The sequence below is a fragment of the Eubalaena glacialis genome, chromosome 4, assembly GCF_028564815.1.
Source record: "Eubalaena glacialis isolate mEubGla1 chromosome 4, mEubGla1.1.hap2.+ XY, whole genome shotgun sequence".
Lineage (NCBI taxonomy): Eukaryota > Metazoa > Chordata > Mammalia > Artiodactyla > Balaenidae > Eubalaena > Eubalaena glacialis.
Window position 1 is genome coordinate 40,546,568 of NC_083719.1, and position 18,891 is coordinate 40,565,458.

General features: G+C 36.9%; 1 protein-coding gene across 3 annotated transcripts in view; it reads left to right on the forward strand.

Moving 5' to 3' along the window:
* Positions 1-18,891, forward strand: part of ITGA1 (integrin subunit alpha 1) — a 216,502-nt gene that overhangs the window by 154,589 nt on the left and 43,022 nt on the right. For all 3 annotated transcript variants that reach the window (XM_061189246.1, XM_061189244.1, XM_061189245.1), the window contains 4 exons: positions 63-207; positions 12,397-12,539; positions 16,564-16,707; positions 17,919-18,176. In XM_061189246.1, the coding sequence (XP_061045229.1) occupies positions 63-207; positions 12,397-12,539; positions 16,564-16,707; positions 17,919-18,176 (690 nt within the window). The remainder of the gene's footprint in view (positions 1-62; positions 208-12,396; positions 12,540-16,563; positions 16,708-17,918; positions 18,177-18,891) is intronic.

The window sequence follows — 18,891 nt, forward strand, 5'->3', positions numbered from 1 at the left end:
ATGTAAGTGTTTGCCCTTACTATTTTTGTTACATATCATTGTTTCCTCTATTTGGATGTAAGGACTGGGTCATGCTTGGAGCAGTCGGAGCCTATGATTGGAATGGAACAGTCGTCATGCAGAAGGCTAATCAGATCATAATTCCCCAAAACACGACCTTTAATGTTGAGTCTACCAAAAAGAATGAACCTCTTGCTTCTTATTTAGGTAAAGTTTGTATGTAACTGAGAGAAAGTTGTTTTTTTTTTTTTAATTTTTGTGTTTTTTATTTTTAGTATTATTTGCTTACATTTATATAAGCAAATTTTATATATAAAATTTAAATATATAAGCGTATATATATAAGCGTATATATATAAGCGTAAATATATACACTTAAATATATAAGCGTATTTTGTAAGAGAGATCACGTCTAAGAGTTAGATATTTTAGATGTTAGAGACCCATGATGGCCTCTGAGTAGCCTTAGCAAAAATAACAGAAGGTGGAGGAGCCTTTCTCAGAAGGGCTGCCTACACGGGAAGTGATTTGGGCTGAAACGCACATTTTTTGAGGTCTCTCTGTGTCTGGTATTCGTGTTAATGTCAAGAAGTGCTTCAGACCCAGTGTGGACAGGAAACAAAGGTAGAAAAAGAGAACTTGACTCGGCCTATCCTGAAGATCAGACTCGCATATTCTCTTAAATATCCTCTATCATTAGTTTCTCTCTATGGGTCCTCATTTTGGAAAGTAAACTTTTAACTTGTTTTGTCATATGACTTCTTTAATACCTCTGTTCACAATCAGATACATATTGAAGTGAAACCCAGTAATGTAACGATTTTCCAAAGACTTGCCTAGAACGAGGAGGTGTGTGCCTGGTGTCACTTTATTCTGAATCTGTGTCAGGCTGGGAGCTGCCTGGGGGATGCCTGGGGACTCTTCTGTCACTGGTCGGGCTCAGTAAACAGTTGGGAGGGACTAGGATGGAAAGGACCCTCAGGGTATGGTTTTTCAGCTCTCTCTCTTCACTCTACAAATATTTTGGGAGCATCTCTCTTGCCCCAGGCATTGTTCTTGGTGCTGGGGATACAGTGGTAAAGAAAACAAATACATGCTGTGTTCATATTTTAGCATGTTAGCAGTCCTGTCTGGGATCTTTATGTCCTGGAAGTCTTTTTCTCTCTCTATCCCAGTTTCTTTCTATTTTATAGGAAGGTGGCAGGTCTTTACTGGCACAGCCATACATCTTATTCAAGGGCACGTATTAAAGCTGTAGAGGCAAAAGGATTTAAGAAGAATAAAGAGTCTAAGCAGCTTCGATAATTAAAAATATAGTGGTAAGCAGCAGGTATAATGGGAGTGCTAAACCCCCATAAGACATGTTAAACTGCACTAATGGAAGTCTAGTCTATTTCTCATAAAAGTCCTATTTCATTCTGCCCTAGTCGGAGAGCAGCTAAAGTATTCTAAGCATTGTCCTAAGCATCACACATTACAAAAGAAAATGCCAAACTAGAATTGCCAGTAAAAAACTATCTGAAGGATACAGATCTAAAAACAATCCCCATCTACCCATCCCTCTCCCCACCAAACCTGAAAAAATTGGTGGTTAGAAAACAAAGTATACACTGCATGTCTTTTAAATATTTGGAGGATTGTGATATAAAATAAAGGGGTTGGCATTAAAATTCATATTGAGTTTAAGCATTAAAAGAGATCTTAGAAAGCGAATGGTACACATCTAATTTGCCAAATTAAGAAATTGAGGAGTAGAAATATTATGTCGCAGCTAACTGTGGCAAATCTGAAAGTAGAACCTAGGTTTTTTGATTCTTATTCCAGTGTTCGTTTTGCCATACTAAAATGCCTGATTCTGGGTTGATCAAGAAAGCACTTATAAATAATGAGTACCTGCAGTGTGCCAAACATTCAGTTATAAATTGAGGATAACAAGATAAATAAGGGATATTTATCCCTGCATTGATGAAGCTTACCTTTCTGGATAAGAGACAATAACAGAACCAACCAAATCCTGTCAGTATGATATGAGCTGTGACATAGGATACCTAAAAAAGAGGACAGGAGGTTAGGTTAGATAATTTCTTTCTTTTAATTTAATTTTATTTTTTTATACAGCAGGTTCTTATTCATTATCCATTTTATACCTATTAGTGTATATATGTCAGTCCCAATATCCCAATTCATCACACCACCCCCCTCCCCCCGCCAGCCACTTTCCCCCCTTGGTGTCCATACATTTGTTCTCTACATCTGTGTCTCCATTTCTGCCCGGCAAACCGGTTCATCTGTACCATTTTTCTAGGTTCCACATATATGCGTTAATATACGATATTTGTTTTTCTCTTTCTGACTTACTTCACTCTGCATGACAGTCTCTAGATCCATCCATATCTCTATAAATGACCCAATTTGGCTCCTTTTTATAGCTCTGTAGTATTCCATTGTATATATGTACCACATCTTCTTTATCCATTTGTCTATCGATGGGCATTTAGGTTGTTTCCATGACCTGGCTATTGTAACTAGTGCTGCAATGAACATTGGGGTGCATGTGTCTTTTTGAATTATGGTTTTCTCTGGGTGTATGCCCAGTAGTGGGATTGCTGGGTCATATGGTAATTCTATTTTTAGTTTTTTAAGGAACCTCCATACTGTTCTCCATAGTGGCTGTATCAATTTACATTCCCACCAACAGTGCAAGAGGGTTCCCTTTTCTCCACACCCTCTCCAGCATTTGTTGTTTGTAGATTTTCTGATGATGCCCATTCTAACTGGTGTGAGGTGATACCTCATTGTAGTTTTGATTTGCATTTCTCTAATAATTAGTGATGTTGAGCATTTTTTCATGTGCTTCTTGGCCATCTGTATGTCTTCTTTGGAGAAATGTCTATTTAGGTCTTCTGCCCATTTTTGGATTGTGTTGTTTGTTTCTTTAATGTTGAGCTGCATGAGCTGTTTATATATTTTGGAGATTAATCCTTTGTCCGTTGATTCGTTTGCACATATTTTCTCCCATTCTGAGGGTTGTCTTTGCATCTTGATTGTAGTTTCCTTTGCTGTGCAAAAGCTTGTAAGTTTCATTAGGTCCCATTTGTTTATTTTTGTTTTTATTTCCATTACTCTAAGAGGTGGATCAAAACAAATCTTGCTGTGATTTATGTCAAAGAGTGTTCTTCCTATGTTTTCCTCTAAGAGTTTTATAGTGTCCAGTCTTACATTTAGGCCTCTAATCCATTTTAAGTTTATTTTTGTGTATGGTGTTAGGGAGTGTTCTAATTTCATTCTTTTACATGTTGCTGTCCAGTTTTCCCAGCACCACTTATTGAAGAGGCTGTCTTTTCTCCATTGTATATCCTTGCCTCCTTTGTCATAGATTAGTTGACCATAGGTGCGTGGGTTTATCTCTGGGCTTTCTATCCTGTTCCATTGATCTATATTTCTGTTTTTGTGCCAGTACTATATTGTCTTGATTACTGTAGCTTTGTAGTATAGTCTGAAGTCAGGGAGTCTGATTTCTCCAGCTCCGTTTTTTTCCCTCAAGACTGCTTTGGCTATTCGGGGTCTTTTGTAACTCCATACAAATTTTAAGGTTTTTTGTTCTAGTTCTGTAAAAAATGCCACTGGTAATTTGATAGGGATTGCATTGAATCTGTAGATTGCTTTGGGTAGTATAGTCATTTTCACAATATTGATTCTTCCAATCCAAGAACATGGTATATCTCTCCATCTGTTTGTATCATCTTTTATTTCTTTCATCAGTGTCTTATAGTTTTCTGCATACAAGTCTTTTGTCTCCCTAGGTAGGTTTATTCCTAGGTATTTTATTTTTTTTTGTTGCAGTGGTAAATGGGAGTGTTTCCTTAATTTCTCTTCCAGATTTTTCATCATTAGTGTATAGGAATGCAAGAGATTTCTGTGCATTAATTTTGTATCCTGCAACTGTACCAAATTCATTGATTAGCTCTAGTAGTTTTCTGGTAGCATCTTTAGGATTCTCTATGTATAGTATCATGTCATCTGCAAATAGTGACAGTTTTACTTCTTCTTTTCCAGTTTGTATTCCTTTTATTTCTTTTTCTTCTCTGATTGCTGTGGCTAGGACTTCCAAAACTATGTTGAATAATAGTGGCGAGAGTGGACATCCTTGTCTTGTTCCTGATCTTAGAGGAAATGCTTTCAGTTTTTCACCATTGAGAATGATGTTTGCTGTAGGTTTGTCATATATGGCCTTTATTATGTTGAGGTAAGTTCCCTCTATGCCTACTTTCTGGAGAGTTCTTATTATAAATGGGTGTTGAATTTTGTCAAAAGCTTTTTCTGCATCTATTGAGATGATCATATGGTTTTTCTTCTTCAATTTGTTAATATGGTGTGTCACATTGATTGATTTGTGTATATTGAAGAATCCTTGCATCACTGGGATAAATCTGACTTGATCATGGTTTATGATACTTTTAATGTGTTGTTGGATTCTGTTTGCTAGTACCTTGTTGAGGATTTTTGCATCTATATTCATCAGTGATATTGGCCTGTAATTTTATTTTTTTGTAGTATCTTTGTCTGGTTTTGGTATCAGGGTGATGGTGGCCTCATAGAATGAGTTTGGGAGTGTTCCTTCCTCTGCAAATTTTTGGAAGAGTTTGAGAAGGATGGCTGTTAGCTCTTCTCTAAATATTTGGTAGAATTCACCTGTGAAGCCATCTGGTCCTGGACTTTTGTTTGTTGGAAGATTTTTAAACACAGTTTCAGTTTCATTACTTGTGATTGGTCTGTTCATATTTTCTATTTCTTCCTGGTTCAGTCTTGGAGGGTTATACCTTTCTAAGAATTTGTCCATTTCTTCCAGGTTGTCCATTTTATTGGCATAGAGTTGCTTGTAGTAGTCTCTTAGGATGCTTTATTTCTGTGGTGTCTGTTGTAACTTCTTCTTTTTCATTTCTAATTTTACTGATTTGAGTCCTCTCCCTCTTTTTCTTGATGAGTCTGGCTAATGGTTTATCAATTTTGTTTATCTTCTCAAAGAACCAGCTTTTAGTTTTATTGATCTTTGCTATTGTTTTCTCTGTTTCTATTTCATTTATTTCTGCTCTGACCTTTATGATTTCTTTCCTTCTACTAACTTTGGGTTTTGTTTGTACTTCTTTCTCTAGTTCCTTTAGATGTAAGGTTAGATTGTTTATTTGAGATTTTTCTTGTTTCTTGAGGTAGGCTTGTATTGCTATAAACTTCCATCTTAGAACTGCTTTTGCTGAGTCTCATAGGTTTTGGATCATCGTGTTTTCATTGACATTTGTCTGTAGGTATTTTCTGATTTCCTCTTTGATTTCTTCAGTGATCTCTTGGTTATTTAGTAACGTATTGTTTAGCCTCCATGTGTTTGTGTTTTTTACGTATTTTTCCCTGTAATTGATTTCTAATCTCATAGCGTTGTGGTCAGAAAAGATGCTTGATATGATTTCAATTTTCTTAAATTTACTGAGGCTTAATTTGTGACCCAAGATATGATCTACCCTGGAGAATGTTCTGTGTGCACTTGAGAAGAAAGTGTGATCTGCTGTTTTTGGATGGAATGTCCTATAAATATCAATTAAATCTATCTGGTCTATTGTGTCATTTAAAGCTTGTGTTTCCTTATTAATTTTATGCTTGGATGATCTGTCCATTGGTGTAAGTGAGGTGTTAAAATCCCCCACTATTATTGTGTTACTGTCGATTTCCTCTTTTATAGCTTTTAGCAGTTGCCTTATGTATTGAGGTGCTCCTATGTTGGGTGCATATTTATTTATAATTGTTATATCTTCTTCTTGGATTGTTCCCTTCATCATTATGTAGTGTCCTTCCTTGTCTCTTGTAACATTCTTTATTTTAAAGTCTATTTTATCTGATATGAGTATTGCTACTCCAGCTTTCTTTTGATTTCCATTTGTATGGAATATCTTTTTCCATCTCCTCACTTTCAATCTGTATGTGTCCCTAGGTCTGATGTAGGTCTCTTGTAGACAGCATATATATGGGTCTTGTTTTTGTATCCATTCAGCGAGCCTGTGTCTTTTGGTTGGAGCATTTAATCCATTCACATTGAAGGTAATTATCGATATGTATGTTCCTATTACCATTTTCTTAGTTGTTACAGGTTGGTTTTTGTAGGTCCTTTTCTTCTCTTGTGTTTCCCACTTAGAGAAGTTCCTTTAGCATTTGTTGTAGAGCTGGTTTGGTGGTGCTGAATTCTCTTAGCTTTTGCTTGTCTGCAAAGCTTTTGATTTCTCCATCGAATCTGAATGAGATCCTTGCTGGGTAGAGTAATCTTGGTTGTAGGTTCTTCCCTTTCATCACTTTAAGTATATCATGCCACTCCCTTCTGGCTTGTAGAGTTTCTGCTGAGAAATCAGCTGTTAACCTTATGGGAGTTCCCTTGTGTGTTAATTGTCGTTTTTCCCTTGCAGCTTTCAATAATTTTTCTTTGTGTTTAATTTTTGCCAACTTGATTACTATGTGTCTCAGCGTGTTTCTCCTTGGGTTTATCCTTCCTGGGACTCTGCACTTCCTGGACTTGGGTGGCTATTTCCTTTCCCATGTTAGGGAAGTTTTCAACTATATTCTCTTGAAGTATTTTCTCGGGTCATTTCTCTCTCTCTTCTCCTTCTGAGACCCCTATGATGCGAATGTTGTTGCATCTAATGTTGCCCCAGAAGTCTCTTAGGCTGTCTTCATTTCTTTTCATTCTTTTTTCTTTATTCTGTTCTGCAGCAGTGAATTCCACCATTCTGTTTTCCAGGTCACCTATCTGTTCTTCTGCCTCAGTTATTCTGCTATTGATTCCTTCTAGTGTAGTTTTCATTTCAGTTTTTGTATTGTTCATCTCTGTTTTTTTGTTCTTTAATTCTTCTAGATCTTTGTTAAACATTTCTTGCATCTTCTCGATCTTTGCCTCCATTGTTTTTCCGAGGTCCTAGATCATCTTCACTATCGTTAATCTGAATTCCTTTTCTGGAAGGTTGCCTATCTCCACTACATTTAGTTGTTTTTCTGGGGTTTTACCTTGTTGCTTCATTTGGTACATAGCCCTCTGCCTTTTCATCTTGTCTTTCTTTCTGTGAATGTGGTTTTTGTTCCACAGGCTGCAGGATTGTAGTTCTTCTTGCTTCTGCTGTGTGCCCTCTGGTGGATGAGGCTATCTAAGAGGCTTGTGCAAGTTTTCTGATGGGAGGGACTGGTGGTGGGTAGAGCTGGCTGTTGCACTCGTGGGCAGAGCTCAGTAAAACTTTAATCCGCTTGACTGCTGATGCATGAGGATGGGTTCCCTCCCTGTTGGTTGTTTGGCCTGAAGTGATCCAACACTGGAGCCTACCTGGGCTCTTTGGTGGGGCTAATGGCGGACTCTGGGAGGACTCACACCAAGGAGTACTTCCCAGAACTTCTGCTGCCAGTGTCCTTGTGCTCATGGTGAGACACAGCCACCCCACCCCCTGCAGGAGACCCTCCAACACTAGCAGGTAGGTCTGGTTCAGTCTCCCCTGGGGTCACTGTTCCTTCCCCTGGGTCCCGATGTGCACATTTCTTTGTGTGTGCCCTCCAAGTGTGGAGTCTCTGTTTCCCCCAGTCCTGTCAAAATCCTGCAATCAGATCCCTCTAGCCTTCAAAGTCTGATTCTCTAGGAATTCCTCCTCCCATTGCTGGACCCCCAGGTTGGGAAGCCTGACATGGAGCTCAGAGCCTTCACTCCAGTAAGTGGACTTCTGTGGTATAAGTGTTCTCCAGTTTGTGAATCACCCACCCAGCAGTTATGGGATTTGATTTTATTGTGATTGCACCCCTCCCACCATCTCATTGTGGCTTCTCCTTTGTCTTTGGATGTGGGGTATCTTTTTTGGTGAGTTCCAGTGTCTTCCTGTCGATGATTGTTCAGCAGTTAGATGTGATTCCGGTGCTCTCGTAAGAGGGAGTTAGAGCGCATCCTTCTACTCTGCCATCTTGAACCAATCTCAGGTTAGATAATTTCTAAATGTTCTTCATGTTCTAAGATTCTATGAGACTGTTCTATGTGAAATACCTAGAAATCAAGAACCAGTTTAACCTGAGGTTTCTTTCCATCCTAGATAGAAGAATCTGAGAACATTTGTCCTCATATGTAACAGTGGCATATAAAGTAATATAACTTTTTAGAAAAGTCGTTTGACGATGTGTATCCAGAGCCATAAAAATGTTTACACCACCTTGACCTCGAAATTTCATTTCTGAGGATCTAACCTAAAGAAAAAATCCAATTATTTAAGAATGCCAAGGGAACAATTGTTTTCATAGTATTTTATTGAGGTAAATGGCATATCCTTAATGTTCAAAAATATGGGAATAGTTAAGTAAATGGTAAATAGTAAATCCACTTAATGCAACATCATGCACCCATAAAAATAAAAATTATAAAGCTGCTGCTCCCATCATACCTGAAGTGAGTTGAAGTGGTTATGGCACTGGGTATACAGTCAGACAGTACAGAGATACTCTTGGGTCGTAGAATCTTGAGTTTGTTTTCTGACTCTGCCCCTGGTTATGACTTTAGACAAATTGCCTTATTCCTCAAAGCCTCAATTTGCTTATTTATTAAAAAATATATATAAAATTTGGGTTGTTATGAAAATGAGATTAAATAATACCTGTAAGGTGCTTAGTGTTGTGCTTGACAGACAGCCGACCCTCAATAGGTATTGTCTATTGTTGTATATTATGTAATATTATATAGAAAACATTCCTCTTAGTATTAGTATTATGATAGGCAGAACAATGCCCTAAAGATGTCCATGTCCTAATCCCCAGATCCAGATCTTATATGGCAAAAGGGACATTGCAGATGTGATTAAGTTAAAGATCTTGACATGAGGAGATTATCCTGAGATACCTGGCTGGGCCCGATCTCATCACATGGGTTTTTAAAATCAGAGAAGCTTTCCTGGATGTGGACAGGGGATGATAGAACTATAGAAAAATGGTCAGAGATATGCAATATTGGCTTTTAAGATGGAGAAGCGGGGCCACAGCTAAGGAATGTGGGTGGTCTCTAGAAGCCACAGTGGACAAGGAAATGGATTCTCCTCTACAGCATCCAGAAGGAACCCAGCCCTGCCAACACCGTGATTTTAGCCCAGGGAGACCTAGGTCTGATTTCTAACTTTAAAAGATAATATATTTGTGATGTGTTACCATCAAGTTTATGGTAATTTGTTACAACAGCAATAGAAAACTAATACAGGTGTTATTATATACCTACTAAGAGTAGCTGACATTAATACTACTACTAATTAGTATTGAATAGTTACAACATTAAAGACATTGTCCACAAAGACATTGAAGTCCACAAAGATGTGAGTTACATTGTCACTTCTCTAAGGAAGTTCACACACTTTAACACGATATTTAATAATATATTAAATAATAATGTTATTTTTTAAATAACACTACAGTAATTTTGGTATTCTGAGTGATTGTCATTGAATTCCTTAAAAAGAAATAACCTTAAAGAACCGTAAATCTATTATTCTCAAAAACCTTGGGTTAATGATTTGCTTAGAGCAGACTTAGAGAATTCAAAACTGAAAGATACTGCTGTAAGCAAAAAAAATTAAGAGAACCTTCATTTCTGACCACAGTATTTATAATACATGACTCCTGTCTGCCCAGAAAAGGAAATTTGGGGGTATGTTGTCTACAGTCTGCTCAGATGATGTGTTTTTTTGGTTTGTTTCAGAAATCCTTTCATTATCTTAGGCACAGGTTGGTGCTTTAGACATTTTGCCAACATAAAGTCTATTATATGTAAGATTTCTTTCAAAATAGAAAAGCACTCAGAAAGAGGTCAGGGGAGAAAAATAGCTTTTTTCCCCCCAAATATTATTCTAAATCTAAAATTAAGCTTTCAAAATGTTTCCTTGTATGGGTTACGCATTAAGAAGAGTTTGAATGTGTTCTCCCAATCCATGTGGATTGAAAGTTGTTAGACTATGGAAATTCTTACTGAAGAAGAAAAGTGAGAGGTAGACAGTTTATTTAAAAATCCCATAGTAACCAATAATCAGAAAGAAGCAGGAACTGAAGCTGTGCAACCTCCCTCAGGATGGAATCATCCACCTGTCTTTCTGTAGCCCAGTAACTGCCTTTTGCTGACATGTACTCAACAAGTGGGTTTGCTGGTGAGCATACAGTCGAGATCCTGTTCTCTACCTCCCCCACCCACAGTTTGCTGATTTCTAATCACGCTAGACTGATTCACGAGGAAAAGTAAAGATGTGAGGCAAACGCGTGACATCAAGTCAGATCCTACCTGTTTCCCATTACCTCACCAGATCCTAGCACTTTTCCCGAGAAGTGAATCGTGAGAGCTGGCAGGATTTACTCTTTATAAATCTACACACAGAACTATGCCATCAATTTTCCTTTCTCTTCAATCGTGTGCCTTTCCTTTTCAGAAAGTGATATTAAGCTTTTAAATCTTTCTAATGATTATCCTTCTATTGTGACTAGACTTTACTGGGCCCTTGTTCTCACTTTCTCTTTATTGTCTTTAGATACCTGAGCTTCAACCAGGGCTGCCTGGCTGGTTGTTACTGCCCCCGTGAAGATTTCAGCTAGCGGCTTAGTAATCAATTGCGCGTCATCAAAGTCAGCTAGATAATCGCACAACTCCAAGCCTCAAACATAATTTTCAACTTGTTTTTTGAAGGTTCTTTTATCAGTTTGCATTCATAGCTCTGAAAATTGCAACAACAACAACAAAATCACTGTGTCCCAGCACTCTCACCCCACTCTCTTCTTAATATTTCTAGTAGAGCTGCATGAAATAACACAACCTTTGTTTTGCACATTCTTCTTTTCCATTTTATTTATGTATAAACATGACCCTAAAGTTTTTATTTTTTAAGCAATATTGTGCTTAGTAACCTAAAAATATAACACATTACACATTAGAAAAAGAATATTTTACAGTCTATTATGTATAGTAAATTTTTTTAAAAGCTCTAAGGTGAAGAAATGAAAATGTGAGAAAAATATTCATGAAGGGGAATATGGCTGAGGAATTGTGTTCCTTTAGGACTTGTAAGAATAAACATATTTCAGTACAAAACTTCTGTTCCTCTTTTAAAGTTTTGGAAGAAAGTGGAACTATTATCTTATGGTAAAATACTTGGTAAGTAAGTTATCAATATAATCTTTTTCTCAGTAAAAAATGCTATTCTGTGGCATTTGGAAAAAATAATCTGCCTTCTACTCCAATGATGGACAGTTCTGGTTATTAGAACATTTCTTCCTTCTGCAGAGTTGACATCTCCACGTGGTAATTTTTATCTATTGATTTAGCTCTGTTCTCTAGAGATACAAAGAATAAATCTAATTCTTCACTCAAAAATTAATAATAATCTGCTTTAAAGACACAGTTTAAAATTTTAAAGGTCATGAAGGCCCAATTAAAAAGAGGAATAATTGTGAAAAACTGTTCAAGCTCACTTTTAATCAAACAAATGAAAATTTAAATCACAGCAAGGTGATATTGTTTAACATTTATTAGAACATCCACAATTTTAAATAATAGTAATGTACCTAATGTTTGTAAGAATTTGGTTAAACTACTCTCTCCAGTGGCTGTTCATGGAATGAATTAGCACAAATATTCTGGAAACAATTCATCAGACATTATAAGAACCATTAAAAATTTGCTCCAGTAATCTATTCCTTGAAATTTGTCATCAAAAAAATCCAAAAGAAAGAAAAAAATTAAATACTCAAAGATGTCTTTGCAGGCTTAAGTGTAATGCCAAAAAATTAAAAACCACCTAAATTCCACCATTCCAACAGGGAATGGTCCTATGGTATAAACACAAGGCATTTATACCTTAACTGAGAAAGAAGCTTCAACCATTTAAAATAACAATTAAAAACCTAGGCAGCAATACAGAAAAGGTTTACATTTACTATGATTACAACTGTATAAAATTATCAATTTCTATAGCACAGACACATGCATCCAAATGAAATACAATTGATTTACTTCAAAGGGGTAAATTGAGATTGCGAGAGTTTTGTGTGTGTGTGTGTGTGTGTGTGTGTGTATGTTTTCTTTTTCTGTCAATGTTATATCATTTGTGCTTTTAAACAATGAAAAACTGAGGTTTGGGGAAAAATACCTTTTCAGAATGAAGCAGTTGTGGTAGATAATTAGGGAGCACACTAAAAGCTTCTACCTAAACAAACTTACCTGCATTAAAGTATATATATTTATTTTCAAAAAAAGAGAAGTCCATATAAACATATAACAGTGATTCTCCCAACCGTTTAAAATGGATCTTAATTTATTCCATGCAAACTCCAAGGGGCCAGTGAGTATATCCAGCATCTCTCTTTCGTTAGGTTACACAGTAAACTCCGCCACTGTTTCTGGAGGTGTGCTCTACATTGCCGGACAGCCACGGTACAATCATACAGGCCAGGTGGTCATCTACAGGATGGAGGATGGAGACATCAGGATTCTCCAGACACTCCATGGAGAACAGGTAAACTTCAAAATCATTGTTTTAAATTAATCCATTCACACTCTATCTATGTAAATTGAACTGTCTGTTGTCCTAAACTTTTTAAAAAACAGTACCCCCATATTCAACATGCACTGTGAACAGGGCCCCATGTTAAGTTCCTCGGAGGAATGTAAAGTGTCTGTGTCTTTGGCATCAGTAATATTTCAGCTGGATGGAGGTAGGTGTAGGATGTGTAGATAATGATGTAGATACAGATGTACAAACATATACACAAGCAAAGAAATCTAAAACATTAATAAGCATGAAAGTGCCAGGGCCACAGACAATAAATTCAGAACATAGAAAGATTCTTTTAAGCTAGGATGGTACAGAAAGTCTTAATAAGAGACAAAATGTGGGCTAGTCTAGAAGAAAGACAGAATGTAGATAGGTAGGAGGTGCAGTGAAAGAGCCAGTGGGGCCCAACTGTGTGAGGTTTTGAATGGTAGACTAAGGAATTTGGATTTTCCCCTGGAGGTGATGGGAAATAATTTGTAATGTGTAAAGTCAGAGAATTCTCATTTCTTAAAAGTAGTTTAAGAAATTATATATGCAATATACAAACATAAGTATATATAAATCTTTTCTAAACTGAAAGAAACATCTATGCTATTGTTGGTTATTGTTAAATGGTGATAATTTGGGTAATTTTTATTCCTTTCTTCATAGTTTTCTGCATTTTCCAGGTGTTCTAGAATGAGATTTTATTCTACATTCCTCATAGGATGGGGGCGTTCTTGGGCTTCACTAAATATTCCAACTCACTAGACTACCCCCCACACACACACACTCACACAAACTACTCAGAAGGGCAGGGCAGCACCAGCCTCCCTCCCCTGTAGGAGCCCTGGAAGCAGCCCAGCTCAACAGCACAGCTGAGGTGCCAAGAGACAGACACTTAAAGCAGGTGCAGGAGCTGCCCTGGCTTTAAAGCCCTACAGGAGCCAACATCTTTTAAAACAGCACCATAGACATAGCTTCCCCGGGTCCTGCTAAAGGCATGCAGTTAGAAGAGTCACTGCAATCTAGGAAGCCCAAAATATGTTATCTTCATCGGGTGTTTATAGTTCCACCCAGCCTAAATGCAGTGTTCCAATCAGAGGTTTTTTTCACCACACTCAATGTTGCTAAGTGTTATAGCTGAATATGATGATCTTATTTCCAGGGGGACAGAGTTAGAATAAACCAAAGGTCAGATTCTCTTTTACCAGCTGAGAGGGTGTTATTAGCCCTTTGACAACATTTATAATCAGAAAATGCATAAACAATAAAAAAACAAGGCTTTTGTTGGAGCTGAAGGATGAGGCGAGAAGAACCTGAAATGATATATCAACAATAAAAATAGAAAAGGAAGGGATGTGGCAGACATAAATAAGGAAGAATTGACAAGATTGTAAAAGAAACCATTTGGATGACATCTTAGGCCCATTATCACTCTATTGATTGTCTCTAAGACAGGAAGTGTAAAATTTTGTGAAAAAAATTGCTTATGAACGCTTGAGGAGAGTATCACGAATAATGTAAATCATGAGTGATTTGAGTTTCAAGCCTGGGAGTCTGGGAGAAAGATGGCACCATGATTAGAATGTCAGCAACTCATAAAAACAAAAATAAACAAATGGGACCTAATTAAACTTAAAAGCTTTTCCAAAGCAAAGGAAACTACAATCAAGACGAAAAGACAACCCTCAGAATGGGAGAAAATATTTGCAAACGAATCAACGGACAAAGAATTAATCTCCAAAATATATAAGCATGCAGCTCAATATTAAAGAAACAAACAACCCAATCAAAAAATGGGCAGAAGACCTAAATAGACATTTCTCCAAAGAAGACATACAGATGGCCAAGAAGCACATGCAAAGCTGCTCAACATCACTAATTATTAGAGAAATGCAAATCAAAACTACAATGAGGTATCACCTCACACCAGTTAGAATGGGCATCATCAGAAAATCTACAAACAACAAATGCTGGAGAGGGTGTGGAGAAAAGGGAACCCTCTTGCACTGTTAGTAGGAATGTAAATTGATACAGCCACTATGGAGAACAGTATGGAGGTTCCTTAAAAAACTAAAAATAGAATTACCATATGACCCAGCAATCCCGCTACTGGGCATGTACCCAGAGAAAACCATAATTCAAAAAGACACATGCACCCCAATGTTCATTGCAGCACTATTTATAATAGCCAGGTCATGGAAGCAACCTAAATGCCCATCGACAGACGAATGGATAAAGAAGATGTGGTATATATATATATATATATATATGTATATATATATATATATACATATATATATATACACAATGGAATATTACTCAGCCATAAAAAGGAACAAAATTGGGTCATTTGTAGAGACATGGATGGATCTAGAGACTGTCATGCAGAGTGAAGTAAGTCAGAAAGAGAAAAACAAATATCGTATATTAACACATATATGTGGAACCTAGAAAAATGGTACAGATGAACCGGTTTGCCAGGCAGAAATAGAGACACAGATGTAGAGAACAAAAGTATGGACACTAAGGAGGGAAAGCGGCGGGGGGCGGGGTGGGGGGGATGAACTGGGAGATTGGGATTGACATGTATACACTAATATGTATAAAATAGATAACTAATAAGAACCTGCTGTATAAAAAATAAATGAAATAAAATTCAAAAATTAAAAAAAATAAAAGAATGTCAGCAACTCAAGCAGTTTAGATATTTTTAAAATGGTATTTGGTTTTAGACATGTTTTCTGTAACAGTGAGCACAAATCCAAATGGTTGCAGGTGGCAGGGAGGTAAGCAAATAAAAAAGCTGCTGGACAGAAGACAATAGGAAGTGGGAGCCATGGGCTGGGCAGCTTGTGAACCAGCTACGGGCTTAGCCCCTGCTCAGCTTCAGACGGCTATTGCCATGTAGCAATGAAGACCCAATATTGCCAGATCTTACAACATTTTATTTAACATTTGTAATTAATTCAACCTAAAAGCAAAGACCTTTTAAACCTTTCATAAGCCTGTGAGAAAAGGACATTCAAAAAATCGATGTCTAGCAGCTGTCCAGCAATGTGTAGAAATGTAGAACTGGGAGTCTTGAGAAGGAGGATGGAGTGAAATTTGCCATTTGAGATAGTGGGAATTGGTAGGGAAGGATTGGTCATATAAGGGAAGGGAATAGTTGCAGGTCTGAACTCAGGGGAGGCCAAAATCTAGGGAATGGAAGGGGAGAAAGGAGCCAGCCAAATGGGAAGAAAGAATGGCCTGTGATACAGTGGCAGAATCAGAAGAGCAAAAGTAAAGTCCTGGAAGACGACAGGAAATTTCAAGGAGAAAATTATACAGCACATCGAATATCAAACACAGGTCAACATTTGGGAAAGTTATTGCACTTGGATAATGAAGCACAAGTACCCTGGATTTCCCTAAAATTCATCCCTATCATTAAAGAGAAAATACAGTCCTGGTAGAGGATGGTCCCCCAGCAATCCTTTTATATTTCTCTATCTCTCATAGCTGCTGGGACAAGACTTAGTGATTTTGTTGAGTAGACAGTCTTCTAAGACTCTAAGGTGAAATATATTGCCCCAGTGTTCCAAGATAATTCAGTTCCTCGTGGTGTATTTAAACATATACTGAAGCCATTCAGGAATGCCTTCTATTGTTTATTTCATTTATTTCCTTAAAAAATTGTTGTATTATTACTGATCTTTTCTGATTTATGGAGAAGAGAGGTTAGGGTGAAAGACAAAAGAAATCCTTTCTCTTATTCTCAAGCTACAGAATCTATGACAACTGCTCATCCCCCAGGAGGGACCTAATATTCATTAGCTTCATGCAAGAGCCAATAAAGAGGTCTCAGGTAGCATCAGTTTCTATATTTCATTTCCTTTGTCATCTGACTCCCAAATACTCTTCTCAATTGGTATAAGTAAGAGAAATGCAGGTTTTTAGTTTCCTTGAGAATTTCTGATGTTCATCAGACCGTTTTGTTCTGTTTTGTCTTATGTCCTAGATCGGTTCCTACTTTGGAAGTGTTTTAACGACAATTGACATTGATAAAGATTCTAATACTGACATTCTTCTAGTCGGGGCTCCCATGTTCATGGGAACAGAGAAGGAGGAACAAGGAAAAGTGTACGTCTATGCTCTGAATCAGGTAATGGTAACTGTAACCTGATAACTTTGGTAGAAATCTGGGAGAATCTTTCTTTCTTAAAATTTCAATTAATAATGTTGGTCTAATCTTTCACTTGCTTCAGCAAAAGGAGCAAAGAAGCTTTCAGGGCCATTCTACCTCACTAAATCCTCAGTCTCTAAACGAACATTTAGAATTCTGATAAAGTAGTTCAAACCATTAGATATTTTCTGCTTGTAAATGTGAACTTTTTAAAGAGTATATAGAATAAAGATAAATAAATCTCACTAAATTGCTAAATTCACAGGGCAACCATTCATGAGCTCTGGTCTAGAGGTGGGTCACATTAACAGTTCAAGCTCTATGTGTGTGTGTGTGTGTGTGTGTGTGTGTGTGTGTGCGCGCGCGTGTGTGTGCGTGTGTGCTTGTGTGTGTGTGTGTGTTTGTGTGTGTAAACGGGGGAAGGGGGAGAGACTGTGGAGAAGCGGTGAATTTTAAGGCAGTGGCACCAAAGACTTTGAGCAAACTGCTATGGTCTTTGGAATACTTCACTCTGCTACAGTGAGATTTTGTTTTTCTGATCCTAACTTTAGACATCATTTGCTAAGCGAAATAATTCTTGATTTCTTCATTAGAAGAATTTTTTGCTGTTTACAGCAAAGTTGGGATGTGTCTATTTAGCTTGTTAAATTATTAGAGTCTTTCCCATATTAATTATTTAAAATCATAAATTACATATCTTTCTTCCTATCATCTTTTTGATTCCTCCTGTCAACATTTTTTGGTCCTGTGCTGTTTTTCCCTGTTTTCCCAAGAAAATGTGTTCCTGTTCATCATTGCTAGCACTTTCCGTCCTTTATAGGGGAGAATAGAGAGAGACTTTTCCAAAAAGCACAATAATGGGTGAAGAAAGGATAGTGACATGAATTGAAGATTTTAAAATTCAGCTCTTCAGCTTTAAAAAGCTGCTGTGAGTTATGTACTCACTTGATTACATTAAAAGGAGAATCCATTAAAATCCTCAATACATCATCTTTCCCACACTTCTACAATCTGTTCTTTGAAATCTCTAACTTTGCTCTCAGATAGACACACTTTTTAAGAAATTTTACAAACTTTACCATTGAGGTACAAATGGTTTTTAGTAGCGCTGATTTAGTATGCACTTAGAAACTTCGCTCTGCTGTAGTAATGACAGAAATCCATAAGTATCCTGTTTATCTTTCTTCCAGACAAGGTTTGAATATCAAATGAGCCTGGAACCCATGAAGCAGACTTGCTGTTCATCTCTGAAGCACAATTCATGCACAAAGGAAAACAAAAATGAACCATGTGGGGCTCGTTTTGGAACAGCTATTTCTGCTGTGAAAGACCTCAATCTTGATGGATTTAATGACATCGTGATAGGAGCACCCCTGGAAGATGATCATGGGGGAGCCGTGTACATTTATCATGGAAGTGGCAAGACTATAAGGGAAGAGTATGCACAAGTAAGAAGTTAAACCTACAGATTCTTTTATTTAATTATAATTTAGTGTAGCAGGAGTGGATGTTACTGCAATACAACAGTGGTGTATTGTCATGCAATCAGTAGCAGTATATGGGTTTTTTTAGCTTTATCATTCATTGAGATAACATTGGTTTATTATATTACACATATATTTCTGATTCTGTGATTCTTGCCCTTAAGTGATAAGTGGGTTCAATACCAGGTGTCATCTGTCTTGCTTCATGAGTTATTTAATTTTTTTCTTCTGTCTCTTGGGAAACTAGATTTCTAATTCTAAGTTTTCTTTATAGAAGAATTACTTGTAATTTTATTCTTTTATCTAGTTTTTTTTTTTTTTTCTGTTGTTATTTGCCTTGTCTCCATGACCTGATCTTTTGAAATGGTAAAAAAAGCAAAACAAAAGAACACTTTTTAACAATGCTATTTAACATCTACAGTGTGCCTGATCCTAAACAGAGGATACCACTTTCTGAGTAAGAGAACAATAATTACATGATTTAGCCAATAAAGGAGATGAAATTGTTTTTATATTCAATACCCATGTTTTTATAATAAAATCACATTAAGTTTATATTTATGAATTAAATTGGTATATTCTCATCAAATAAATTTGGGCTTCTGAAGGTTTATAATTTTCTCCCAAGTAATCCCTCTTGGAAAAAAAAATCTGAATAATTAAACTTAACCTGCAGGGG